Raw genomic sequence first — 14,432 nt, forward strand, 5'->3', positions numbered from 1 at the left:
ACTGCAGTCAGGAAATCAGAAGACGTTAATCCTTGGGAGAAGAGCAATGACAAATCTCGATAAAATAGTTAAGAGCAGAGATATCACACTGACAACAAAAGGTCCGCATAGTTAAAGCAATGGTGTGTAGAGAGCATTGCGTGCATCCTGCTGGCTGGCAAACCACGGCAGTGGCATTGTTGTGCTTATCTTCATTGAACCTTCCTTGAACTTCCATAGTGGATAAGGTCATAGCAAAAACTTTCCTCACAAGGCAACATGAGCTGTAACCTGAGCTGTGCCAGGAGGCTATCAGGGGGGTTACATGAGGTATGCATTGCTATTTAGACCAATCAGCCTTCTGCTATGTGAATTACTGTTTTAGTGTACTTGCTTAGCTGGGGGAAAATAAGAGAGAGCTTACGGCTTGAATTGGGGCTCTCATCCCGAGGAATTTGTGTCTGTGCATTCTTCCTACATTCTTCATGAGAGACCACCACAATGGTGTTCCCCGTAGTAACATATGGCTGCGAGAGCTGGACCATAAGGAGGGCTGAGCGAAGGAAGATCGATGCTTTTGGACTGTGGTGTTGGAGGAAAATTCTGAGAGTGCCTTGGACTGCCAGAAGATCAAACCAGTCCATCCTCCAGGAAATCAAGCCAGACTGCTCACTTGAGGAAATGATATTAAAGGCCAAACTGAAATACTTTGGCCACATAATGAGAAGACAGGACACCCTGGAGAAGATGCTGATGCTAGGGAGAGTGGAGGGCAAAAGGAAGAGGGGCCGACCAAGGGCAAGGTGGATGGATGATATTCTAGAGGTGACGGACTCGTCCCTGGGGGAGCTGGGGGTGTTGACGACCGACAGGAAGTTCTGGCGTGGGCTGGTCCATGAAGTCACAAAGAGTCGGAAGCGACTGAACGAATAAACAACAGAGAAATCTGAGATTTGTTTAGGTTTTTTTTGGGGGGGAGAACTCTGGGTTTTATCATAATTGTGAATATTTCTTGTCATGGATAGTTATCTTTTTTGCAATGGTGAAGTCAGTGGAGCAGCCAAAATAGACACCAAGTGTGCATAAAAGGTTTTAAGAATGTGTTATTTCACTGGACTTCCCTGCCTAATACAGCAAAGCAGCCACCAAAACAAGAGTGAAATGTACTATTCACACTTTTGCCAACAATGCTACCATTTTGACTTATTATATTCATAAGCTGCAGCTTCTTCCTACTGTGCCATCTGTACCTCTCAGATAGTTTATTTGGAACTGCTGGAATTACTAGAATTGCCAGAATCACTGGAGCTGCTATTGCCATTGGCATCAGAAGCACTGGAGCTGTTGGAATCACTTGGACTATCAGAATCACTAGAATCACTAGAGCTGCTGGATTCAGAAGAGTCATCAGAATCACTAGAGTCACTGGAACCATTTGAGTCACTGGAACTGTTGGAGTCACTAGAATCACTGGAGCTACTTGAGCTGCTAGAAGAGTCACTGGAGTCACTGGAACTACTCGAATCACTGGAGTCACTGGAACTACTTGAGCTGCTGGATTCAGAAGAATCACCAGAATCACTAGAGTCACTGGAACCATTTGAGTCACTGGAACTGTTGGAGTCACTAGAATCACTGGAGCTACTTGAGCTGCTAGAAGAGTCACTAGAATCACTGGAACTGCTCGAATCACTGGAGTCACTGGAACTACTCGAATCACTGGAGTCACTGGAACTACTTGAGCTGCTGGATTCAGAAGAATCACCAGAATCACTAGAGTCACTGGAACCATTTGAGTCACTGGAACTGTTGGAGTCACTAGAATCACTGGAACTACTTGAGCTGCTGGATTCAGAAGAATCACCAGAATCACTAGAGTCACTGGAACCATTTGAGTCACTGGAACTGTTGGAGTCACTAGAATCACTGGAGCTACTTGAGCTGCTGGATTCAGAAGAGTCACCAGAATCACTAGAGTCACTGGAACCATTTGAGTCACTGGAACTGTTGGAGTCACTAGAATCACTGGAGCTACTAGAGCTGCTGGATTCAGAAGAGTCACCAGAATCACTAGAGTCACTGGAACCATTTGAGTCACTGGAACTGTTGGAGTCACTAGAATCACTGGAGCTACTTGAGCTGCTGGATTCAGAAGAGTCACCAGAATCACTGGAGTCACTGGAACTACTCGAATCACTGGAGTCACTGGAACTACTCGAATCACTGGAATCACTGGAGCTGCTTGAATCACTGGAATCACTGGAGCTTCTCGAATCACTGGAGTCACTGGAGCTGCTTGAATCACTGGAGCTGCTAGAATCAGTAGAGTCACTTGAGCTACTGGAATCATTAGGGTCACTGGAATCTTGGGACCCATTGGAATCATTTGGACTTCCAGGGTTTGCTGAATTGCTGGATTGTTCTGATTCCTCCTCATCTGAATCACTTGAACTATTTGGTCCCCCAGGGTGCTGGTTGGAATTGCTCTCACCAGAATCAGAGTCATCAGCATATCCTGGGTCATCTCCTTGCATGCCCTCATCATATAAATTGAAGCTGTCAAAACTGTAATGATCATCAGAGAATGCATCAACATGTTTTCTTGGCTTAAGATCACTCCTGGTATGAGATCCCTCAATATACTGTTTTTCATCAAAGGTATCTGTCTCGTGTATGTTGGGGCTTCCTGTTGTGGATGCTGGGCCATTGTTCTCTTTCTGTTGCCTAGTGTAATTTTGTTCAGCGTTGCCAGTCTTTTTGACAAGATCCACCTGATGGCTTTTAAGGTATTTACCCAGACTTTCCTGTGTATTATACTGATTGTTACTTGTGACTTGTGCAAGTTCTATGCCATCCTGAAGCAGCTGTCTCTCGTTTGCATTCTGGTCACCTCTGCGGGGATTGATAGCATCATCTGTAGAGACTTTTTCAGCTATAATATACTGTTTCTTGAGGTTGAGCAATATTCCTCCTTCCTGGTGATCACCATCTCTGTTTTGTTTATGCTCATTTTTATGGGCAGCATTAATTAATATTTCTTTATCTACATTAGTAGAATTAATATTGTCCCTGGGGCCTCTTCTGAGTAAAACATCACTCCGCTGGATCTGTCACAAAGAAGCATAAAATATTAGCATGTGAATGTACTTGGAGGAAAGTTAGGCAAAAGTGTGGATTTTGGAGCAAGGAATTGTTTTCTAAAAAAAAAATTGCCTTGAGGAATCTTAGGATGTCAATAATTCTTTAGTTTGAATACAAAAGAAAATCACCAGTACAAAAGATGTTTGTTAAGGTGGTTAAATTATATAGACAGAGTGAATAAGGATCAAATCACAAAACAAATACAAGAAGGAAGAGCAAATGGGGTGAGAAGAAAGAAAAGATTGAGAAAGCCAAGGTTGGATGTAGTTGATGAGATCCTCAGAAAGAGAGAAGTTGAAAGAATAAAAAGCTGTGTATGACACATTGTACAAGACACAGTGGAAAGCTACTTGATTTGAAAGGATTGAAAGTTATGGAGAGCTATAGAGACTGTTTATGGTATAAACCAGATTTAGTTACATTTCCTTTTCTTATCTCATGGTTATAATTTCTTTATCTTATTATTTGTTACTCTTCTTTTTTGCACATTGCATAGTGTTGCTACCCCTGAAAGGAAATAGCACAACAGGAAGAGATATAATGTATTTTATTACAGTCATAAATCAGTACAAATATAGTACATATCAACATTTGCAACCAGTCCAATAAGACCAATTTTAACTGTAAGATATGACTAGATAAAACTTTATAAAATCAGAAAACAGTAAATACAAAACTACAGTTACTATAAAACTGTAAATATAATAACATAAAAACGAAACATAAAAAGCAATAGTAATTTATGTAAATAACAAAGAATACAAGAAGGCAATTGTCCACTTAAACGTATTTAGAAATTCACAAAAATAATCAGATTGTTACAGTAGAAGACAAGAAAAGATTAAAATAATAACATCAATTATCAGATAAAATCAGAAAACAATAAAAAGAAGACTACCATTAATATGAAAACTGCATAAATGCAATAACATTGATAGTGGATATGTATGCATGTACGTATGTGGAGTAGATAGATGACATTTATTAATGTCTAATTTGCTTCTTATTTCTCTATTCTCTCCAATACTGCACCACAGATTTTCATTGTAGGGTAATCTGTGAAACTTCTTGAGACTACCCCCCAACAAAGTCTGGGAGCTGCATGTGCTCAAGGGCCACAGGTCACTCACCCCCATTTTAGCAAGGACAGAAAACAGCACTAGCCGCTCATCATTGGGGTGGCATAAAACCATCTTCATTACTGATAGATTAGCAGTAGCAGCTGCTGAAGGATACTATTAAATTCTAGAATGGAATAGCCAGTGAAGTAAGAAGAAAAGCTGAATTCCCACAGACTTGTATTAATACTCGTGTTTTTTAAAAAATGCCTGCAAAACATATGGTGAGACCTAATCAGTTCCTATACACCACAAAACCAACTGTTCTCAATATAGCAATTCCCCAAACTTAGCATCCTCCAGATGTGTAGTCAGTGGCATTCCCAGAACCCTCAGTCAGCATGTCCATAACTACGAGGAACATAAGCAGATGTTCTTATTCCAAGCATGTGAGTCTTGGATGACTCAGGATGTGTGAATCGGGGTTTTAAATTTGTTCGACTCTAGAACTAATTGTCTTTGATCTTGTAGAGTTTTTATGAATTAGGGCAGAGCATGGTTTTCACCAATTCCCCTGAAGCTGCTTTTACTATTTTCCATGTTTTTTCTAGAGTGTCTCCAATATTATAACATAAAGAAACAGCCCATTCTGCAAGTTTGCTCACGGAATTTGATCATCAGATTCTTGATCATCAGCCTTATTTAAGCTGTGGATGTACAGCCCTACACATCCTTTTACCTATGTGGGGTTAATACTTATTTGTCCTAACAGCCAGGAACCACGCTGAGACAAGGAATAGGTCTCTAGTGCTTTATTACTGCTACATTAGATCAAAAATCCTAACAAACTGAAGAAGCGTGGGAAAAACCCAGACAGATAAACCCCAAAAGTCAAGGTGGGTCTGTTCTGTGTCTCTTTGAATGGCTGCTCAACTCCTCAGCACTACGCATGCGTTTTCCCCCCTGGATAGAGGCCCCCTCCTGCTCCCCATCAGTACTCATGACATTATTATACTTCAGTCCACTTACAGGGGCAGCAACAGCTAGTCCAAGAATGCTGACAAGCAGAAGCAGAGTCTTCATATTTGGTATTGTTACCTATGAAGAAACCAAAATACATTTTAGCACTGATACTACGAAGTTCATTCCATAGTACAAATGTTGACAGTATTTATTTCACTTTGCATAATCTGTCCTGCTTTGCCTTCGGAAGCAGAGTGTAGTCAATTCAGTCAGCAATATCATTTGAACCACAAGAGTATTTAATAGAATGAACCTTTGAGGGCTGAAGGAGATGGAACTGTGTACAAGACTGAAGTTTTGAGGTAGAACTGATAGTTCCATCTTATCTTTCTTTCATCCCAGAATAACTGCAGTCTTCTGCGCTTTTACTCTGGAGAATTTCCCTTTAATTTCAATAAACTTACTTGTCCCTAAAATATAAAATTGGGGTAATATTTTATTAGAGATACTTACCGGAATAGCTTTCTCTAATCTAGCATATTTCAGATGTATTAGGGATTTGTTTTAATTTATTTGTTATATTTACACACACACCATTTCTCAGCAGGACTTACATGGGTCTCTCTCTGACATGGAGGATAAAGTAAGGCTGAAATCATTTTGAAAGACAATCACTCTGGCACATTGCTGAAAGAATTATTAGCCTGTTTAAAGTCCATTGGGATCAGTGTATTAGGTGAAAATCCACAAGAAATCCTGTTTGAACAGCTTCTAGTGGCTCCATGTCCTTATAGGCACATACAGGTAGTCCTCGCTTAACAATCCTAATTGGGATTGGCAACTCCATCGCTAAGCAAAACAGTCATTAAACGAAACAGCATGTGATTGCCCTGCTTAGCAGTGGCAGCTCTGGCAATCCTGGTTGCAGTTGTTAAGCGAGACATCATGTGACCACAACTTGGGACCTCCCACGGGCTTCCCCATTGACTTTGCTTGTCAGAAGCCAGCTGGGACGGTTGCAAATGGCATGACCATGGGATGTTACGACCTTTGTAAATGTGTGACAGTTGCCAAGCACCTGAATTGTGATCATGTGACTGCAGGGACTCTGTGACTGTCATAAGTGCAAGGATTGATCATAAGTCCCTTTTTTCAGCACTATTGTAACTTCGAACAGTTGCTATACAAATGGTTGTTAAGTGAGGATTACCTGTAGTTGAAAGCCATAAGAAGTAAAGTACTGTTATTTTAGCCTCAAACACTTTTAGTTCATCTGGTGTATATAATCACCTCCTTTTGAATGGAAACAACTTAAGGTGGCAGCTGTGGCCTTTTATTATCATCTCCTTTAAAGGCTGAGCTTAGACTGTAGCATGAAAAATAATTCCAAGATAATTAAAGGCCTTAACCCATTCAACAACATTCCTATTAATTTGCCATTTATATTTATGGTTTCTTTGAAAAAACCATAACTGATAGTTAATAACCAGGTCATTATCTGTGCTATAGGAGGCAGCTGAGCTTAATGCTCTCCTCAGTCCAAGAGGTAAAGTTGAGAAAATGGCTCCATCATCTGCATACAGAAGTAATGAAACAGGTCTGTTCACCAGACCTGGCAGGTGATGTTCTGGTTTTGTGACTTTTTCCACTATATACAAAAATTAAATAGGAAATGGTTTAAAATGCACCCTTGTTTAACACTTTAGAAGTGGGCACCACAGAGGAAAGCTGATCTTGGTTGTCAAACCTAATTTAGACACAGGTGTTATCATGCAACATTTTAATAAGGAATGCCAGGAGGCACCTATGAATGGGTAAGATCTCCAGTTTGTTCCACAGTTCTCTAGAAACAAAGTCAAAAGCTGCTTTGAAGTCAGTGAATGCCATATGTATGGGACTCCTCTGGAGGTTTAGGGGTATTTTTGTATAAGATGTTGTAAAGCCTAACACTGATCCATGGTTGGTCTCCCCATCCTAAACCCACCCTGCTTCTCAGGAAGCATGCTTTTCTGTACCATCCAGTCCTCTAGTTTGTAAAATAAGTATCTAGCTTAAAGCTTACTAATAATACTTAAATTAATCAGGTAATAGTTAGAACAGGATGCTATCAAAAGGGAGGCTAAAGGATAGCAGAAAGAGAAGTTTCATTGAAGCTGCTGAGAATTATGAACTCTTGCCACAAAAATCTTGTCGAAGCACATCTACTAAAATTGGAAGGATTTTGTACTCTCATTGCCCTCAGACCAAGAAGGTGTTGGTGGCTCTGCTTTCAAACAAGAGTTTTTCGTTTAATCAACCTATCTCTCTAGTGAATGGTGGTGGTTTTAAAACTGGATAGCTTGACTAGGGGAGAGCTACCTGCCCTCCTCCTCAGTTATGGGACACAGGTCTCCTATTCACGTAAAATTGGCTTGGGGCCATTGCAAGATGCTAATACTAGGCTGGGACTAGAAATGAGAAGTCTAAAAATATATTGGTCTTTGCAAAAGAGACATAAACCTTGGAGTTATGAAAGACCGCTATATATATAACACAAAGCCTTTGCAATTACATGAGTACTTGCTTGTGGAATATAATACAAAGAACAAAACTCCAGGATGGCTTAATCTCAGCTCGGTGTCCAACGGCTCTAATCTGTTATTTCCTCTTTTTTTCTTTTCTTATTTGATGATCACTTTACAGATATTGGAGTTAGAATTTACTCTGGCTAATTATAGGGTCTTTGGAGGCAATCCCACGAAAATCCTGTTTGTCTAAATAGTCTCAGCAAACCTACTGAGAAGAAGCAATATTTAAATAAACACACAATTCCTTCCTACCTTTCTTATGTTAACAGAGTGGTCACTAAGTCAAATGTAGCATGTATGTATGCATGTACTATATGTATGTACTATATGTATATACATATAGAAGTACCAGGGCCTGAAGGAGGAACTAGAGAGGATGTGGAAAGTGAAGGCCAAAGTGGTCCCAGTAGTGGTAGGAACACTCAGGGTCGTGACTCCTAAGCTGGGAGAGTGGCTCCAACATCAGAGCTCTCTGTCCATGAATGCAATCCTAGAATAGCTAAAATACTGCGCAGAACCCTCAAACTTCCAGGCCTCTGGTAGAGGACCTGAGGTTGAGGAAGACACACCACCCATAGGGGTGAGAAGGGAATTTTATAAAATGACAGATTGTATTCTCTGTGCATTCTGTGCATAGATGTAACTTACAGTATCCCAGGAACATCTGGTAGTGATTACTGTGACCACTACAGTTGGCTGAGGGTTGTTGGGTTTTTGATTCTCAAAGGGCATGGCAGCAAATATACTCATGTAGGCCTTAATTATCAACACCAGGCCTTGGGCCTGATATACCACCCAAGACCAAAGAAGCCACATGAGTTGTTAATCACCTCCTTTATGCTGGTCAAGTGATTCTGCACCATGCAAGAGCTATCTCAGCTGCCATAAAGGTCCAGGCACTGTGAAACCACCAGAGAGGTGAGAACTCATAATAATAGGTTTCCACCAGTCACAAGATGTGACAACCCAATTTAGGTGGGAAAAAAAAGGCTTCAAGAAAAACATATAGAATAAATAGATGGGAAAGTCCAATAAAAAAACCAAAATTCTTTTTTTAAAGTACTTAAGAGTTCATTATTGTGCTTGGTTAAAACCAAGGTATCTATTGAAACATTCTTTTCAAACCATTTGGGTTTTAAGTTTTCCACAGAGGGGTGGAAACAGGCAATTGCCAAGAAAATAGAGTAGGTTCTCTCAGTATCAAACATCCTTGGAAAGCATTATTATAAAGGTAAAGGAAATGACCAGTGGCAACTTGCAATAAAGAACAAGAGGTTAAAGCAGTGTTTCTCAACCTTGGTCACTTTAAGATGTGTGGACTTCAACTCCCAGAATTCCCTAGCCAGCATGCTGGGTTAAAGAAACACTGGGTTAAAGTATCATGCTGATGATACTTTAGTGTTTGGGTCTTTCCCAATAAAGTAAAAAAAAAGGGCTTATAAAATTGTGTGTAGTAACGTGAAGAAGGCAGAGTAAGATATATTTTTTCTTTGCTAGACATTTGTTGACAATAGGTTCAGGGCAGGTAAAAGAAAATTCTTCTTCACAGAATGTATTAATTGATGTAACATGTTGCTCCAAATGCAGCAATGATCTCTTTCCAAAGTCGACGTCATGCAAATGTATCTATCTAGCACGTCTACTCAAGAGCAAAGATAGGAAATTTGTAGCCATCTAACTGTTGGCTTTCTTAATAGTTTCTGGCTACCTGATAACTTGGGAACATCTGATATATATATATATATATATATATATATATATATATATACATACATACATACATACATACATACACACACACACACATACACACATAAATACACACACACACACACATACAGTATATATCAGATATATACGCTCAAAATGGACATATGGAACCATTAGGCCTATAGATAATGTGCAACTGAATCCCAGTGAGGCTGAGGCAAGGGGCAATGGTGGGGAAAGGCTACAGCCTTCATACCTTGGTTGTGAGTTATCCAGAAGCAATTGTAAGAATGTAGAGGAAGGACTGTGTGGATGTTGGTCTAACTGAGCAGAACTTTCCTTCTGTAATTGTTCAAAAGGCATTCACACCAATGGAATAGGACAACCGAACCTGGTTAAGCTGTGGAAAGAAACCGAAAAGGTATGTGAGAGGAACATTAACTTCATCCTTTTCAGCTTTTTCACCTGTTATCTTTTCCTCCTAGGCTTCAAAACAAGTAGAAGGGCAAACAACAATTGGGGAAATGGACCAAATGGGAGTATACCTCTCATACTAATACCACTTGTCCAAAGCAGGAGAGCATGTCCAGTAAACAACTTTTTTAACATAGTGCTGCCAGACATTTTTCCTTTCACTGCTATCTCCCAGTGCATAAAAGGAATTCTCTTTACATCTTAATCGCTTTCTAGTAACCTATGGGGGTTTCACCTAGCAAGCCAGTGTATATATCGTTACTGCTTTTATTACAGTTTCTTCACTCCATTCAGCTCTACATCTCATATTATACTAAGAGAGCAGATCATGTCCCTATTTTTATCTGTCAAATTTTGGAAGAATATTCAGATAATAATAAAGGAGATGATGATGATGATTTCCTTTTACATATATTCTATCAAGCAATCTGTCAATGCATGTGTCAGCCCTTCCAGGTAGACCAGATAGGAAACATGACTAGATTAACTAATTTACTTTATTGTAAGGCTAAACTAACAGAATCTTGCAAGCCTGAAAGTACCAATCTTCTGCCTTCCCTCTTAATCATTTGAGTGGTCAGGGCTGGTCTTTCCTAAGTTTATTCTTTAAACGGTTACCCTCTCTTGGACTTCCTTTCCTTTTATCTGATCGTTCCCAAGGCAGCATCTCTTCCTTCTGTTTTCCAAGGTCGCCCTCACATTCCATCACAGCATGTGTGTCATTTCTTTGAAAAATTAGCTTCATCTAATTTTCCAGAACAAGAATTCAAACCATTTTATGAAAGTCCAAAGCTCAAATTTTACATTCAAATCATTTCCAGTTGCTGAAAGAACAACCACAAAGCCACCATTTTCTCACCACTAAATCCATACAGCTGCAGCTTCCCAAATTCAATATGCAGCTGTTTTGTACTTAAGGACTAAACGTGACATTAAATTCCCTCTCTGCTGTAGTTCCATAATTGCCAGCATTCCCAGCTGAGGCTATTTGTGTTTTGAAAAACCTGCACATTAAATTCAAAGATGCACTTCATACCACATTTAGTTTGGTGCTAGTCAGAATAGTGTTCCATCTAACCCTAAAAGTTTTATTCACACTGCATTATCGGCATAAGTTCTCCACACATAACCATTTCTGCTTCAGCTCCCTGAATTTGTTTAAAACTGAGGATGCTCTACACTACATCTGATTATATGCATGCTATTAATGTTCTCTTCCATCAATGTGTCATCACTCTTGAGAATAAGAAAGGACAATTAGGCAAATTTCAACTTCTCATGGTTTCACATTTCTCCATTCATAAATTCAGTTCCTCTTTGTCCTCAGCCTTTTTTAACTAGAATTTTTATGTATCTGTATGCACCATTCTCCAAACCCATGTCTTTTGTTTGCAGTTATGCCTAATGTCCATGGGTTTTGCAGACTATTATAATGCATATATCAGCATTATTTTCATGAAGAGAGAGAGGCTGTTCTGTAATACACATCACTTAATTACCAAGCTGCATTTCAACATTTGGAAAAGTGTGGAATTCAAAAGATAAATTGAGTTTCACTCTGTCTTGTTTGAAAATATAAAATTGGTTTTGTTCATATTTTGAGATGAACAAGTCAAAATGGGGAACATTTATACTTCCAGTCACCAGGAGTTGAACTCAACTCAATGGTACCTACCTAATGGTCCCTACCAAGAACAATGTCATAGAAGCTGCTCTTTCTATCATAATTAAATAGACCATCCTTTTTTTTTTTAGAGCTTTTTCACAACTGGCAAAACTCCAGCAAACAAGATCGCAACATTTCTGTACTAAGAAGGGCTCCAGTTATTCAGATTTCTACTTGGAACACTGTTGTATAGAAATTTTTGATGTATAGTTCTGTGCAAATCCACAAAGGAGCTTTCATGCAACCAGAATGCTGCTAAGCCACTTTTAGTCTTTCTCTCTCACATTCTCTTATTTGCTTTTAAAATGGACAACCAGTGCAAGAATTGCAAATAGCCATTTGATTGGAGAAAAGATGTACTCAACAGTCTATACAATTTATTCATCCACATTTTTAATAAAACAGTTATATGGGAAACTTTCAGTTTTTCAAATTTTTTAAAAAATGCCACTCACCTTTTTTGCTGGAGAGCAGTGAATAATTTAAAAATCATTAGGGACATTTGATGCCTCTGTGCCTCAGGTCTTTGAGATAAAGACCCAGAATGGTACCTTGCAAGAATTTAAACTGTGGTTTAGCTTCTAAGCAACCAATTGGAGCTTAGCAACTTCACATGGTCTTAAATGAAAACCCACTAATCCCTCCTTTTGTCCTTGAAATTATTAGGTACCTTTGCACTAAATTGAAATTCTCCTTATCCCACACTCCTGCAAAATACTAGATAAGTATATTTTATGGCTTGTTTGTGCAAGATAATATACATTATGAATGCCAGATAAGTTCCTGGTCTGTGATTATAGATTTATTCTCCTACTTCTTCCTTTTGAGATGTTCAGGAGGTGCTTTCTAACCAAAAGGTAACATTTTAGTGACACCTAGATCCGGCTAACTGTCACATCACTTTACCCTTAATAACTATTTTTATGATGCTTCTAATCACATATTCTTGCCTGCCTATTGTCAAAGGCTTCCATTTATTCAGACTCAGGTTTTCCTTACCAACCTCCAACTACTGATTTTTGCTGTAATGAAGAACTTCTTTATTCAATGTAGACATCACATACCTTCTTGTAACTCAGGGACCTGGATGGCATATCACAATAAGCCTGAATGTGAACAAGAAGGATGTGGATATACATACTACATGGCATATTAAACCAAATTTTGTGGTCTTCTCTGACATTGAATATGGTCAACAGTTTCTTCACACAGTCAATGGACATTGTATAGAGATTTTTGCTACATAGTTGATTAGGAACAGAAACAAAGCTTTTTATGGTGGTCCGAACTATAAGAAATATGTTGCACCTTGAAATTTGTAGGCCCTCACACTTCATAAGGCCATGGCTTTTTAGTAGGACATGGAAAGTATAAAACTGAAGCACAAGTATTTTTGTTCCTTAAAGATTTTATGATGTTTAGTTTTTGGGCTATATTTATGCAGTTCTTCTTTTATATCATATTTTGAAACTGTCTGGAGTCTTGGGAATGAGGCATGTTATCACTTTAGTAAAAAAAATCTTAACTGTTGGCTTTGAATGTAATTGTATTGATTTGATTTTTATGTTTTACTGTATATTTTGTGCGTTTTAAATTGTTCTAAGCCCCCAAATGCTTATCAAAATTTAAGAATAACTAAATAACATCTAATCTTTTATTTCATTATTAAATTATACAAGCCAGCAAACATGTGGAAAACTTTGTATGCTTTATAGTAATCAACAAACGTTCAGTAATATTTAGGGAGACAAGGATGTACTTAATACTGGTGTAACTGTTAAAGGGACAAAGGTGGAACTTTCTGTCCAACTTCTGCTTCCTGGTTACCGTACCTCCTTTTTTTCATGAGGAAGAGAGAGAAAGAGATTCATTCATTTTTAATTCCTAGCCTGATTTAAAACAAAAAACGAAAACTCTGACATGACAGAAAACCTGCTAGAAACTGTTATTATATAATATATTGCTGATTTTGCAGGTATAGAAATAACTGGCCCTTTTGCTTGACAATAGTTATTATAGTATTGAAAAATAGACCCTAGACAGCATTCAGTTATAATGAAATTCTAGATTTGTTTTCTGAGAGAAATTAAGTCTCAAATAAGAAGGGAAGCTTGCCACCATGCAGTCAGTGGAAAACAGTGCTTGTCCATACACATCACTTCTGTTAGCAAACAACTATTTTCCATATTCTGTGGAGGCAATGCAAGGCCAACTATCCTCAGCTGCCCAAAGTCTTCTGCTTTCTTAACTGGTAGAACGTAGGGAACTGATATCATGCCAAATCTTTCGTTCTCCAGATGTTTCTAAATTACAGCTCTGAGCAACTCTACTCAGCATGGACAATTATAAAGGGTTCAGCAACCTTTGGAGGCCATCTCTAAGCCCAGATGCTCATCTAGTCCAGTATTGTTTATTCATACACAGAGTCACTCTTCAGTTCTGCTACTAGAGGGTTTGTTTTTGTTTTTTGTATTTGGTACTTTCCTCCCAGGATTTCAGGTGAAATTTGGGATTGAACTTATCTGCTTGCATGCACAGAAGCCATGTTCTACTAGTTTACTGTAGTCCCTACATTTTTGATAGAGTCAGTTTCAGAGGTCTCCCTCTTATATATTAAGAGATTAGTGCAAGGAAATATGGATAGCTACGTATGTAGCTCTTCAACTTCTCCCTCAAAGGATTTTTCACTTTACCTAGACTTGAATCCATTTACTTACAGTCCGTTGAAGTACTTTATAAATGAAAAGTGCATTCTCAGGGGCAGTTCACAGTTAAGGTAAAGCAGAGACCAATCTCACTAATCTCATGCAGTTAGCAAATAGTTGTGTGTGTGTGTAATTAAATAGATTCAGAACCCCAATTTACCCCAAATTC

The 14,432-nt window shown here is 38.7% G+C and overlaps 1 protein-coding gene across 1 annotated transcript in view; it reads right to left on the reverse strand.

Annotated features, from left to right (window-relative positions):
* Positions 1–1,241: 1,241 nt before the first annotated feature.
* The window catches only part of DSPP (dentin sialophosphoprotein), a 62,263-nt gene continuing 49,072 nt past the window's right edge, over positions 1,242–14,432 (reverse strand). The window contains exon 3 of the mRNA XM_063310737.1: positions 1,242–2,344. Coding sequence (XP_063166807.1) covers positions 1,242–2,344 — 1,103 coding nt within the window. The remainder of the gene's footprint in view (positions 2,345–14,432) is intronic.

The sequence above is a fragment of the Candoia aspera genome, chromosome 8 (genome assembly GCF_035149785.1).
Source record: "Candoia aspera isolate rCanAsp1 chromosome 8, rCanAsp1.hap2, whole genome shotgun sequence".
In the NCBI taxonomy this organism is placed as follows: Eukaryota; Metazoa; Chordata; class Lepidosauria; order Squamata; family Boidae; genus Candoia; species Candoia aspera.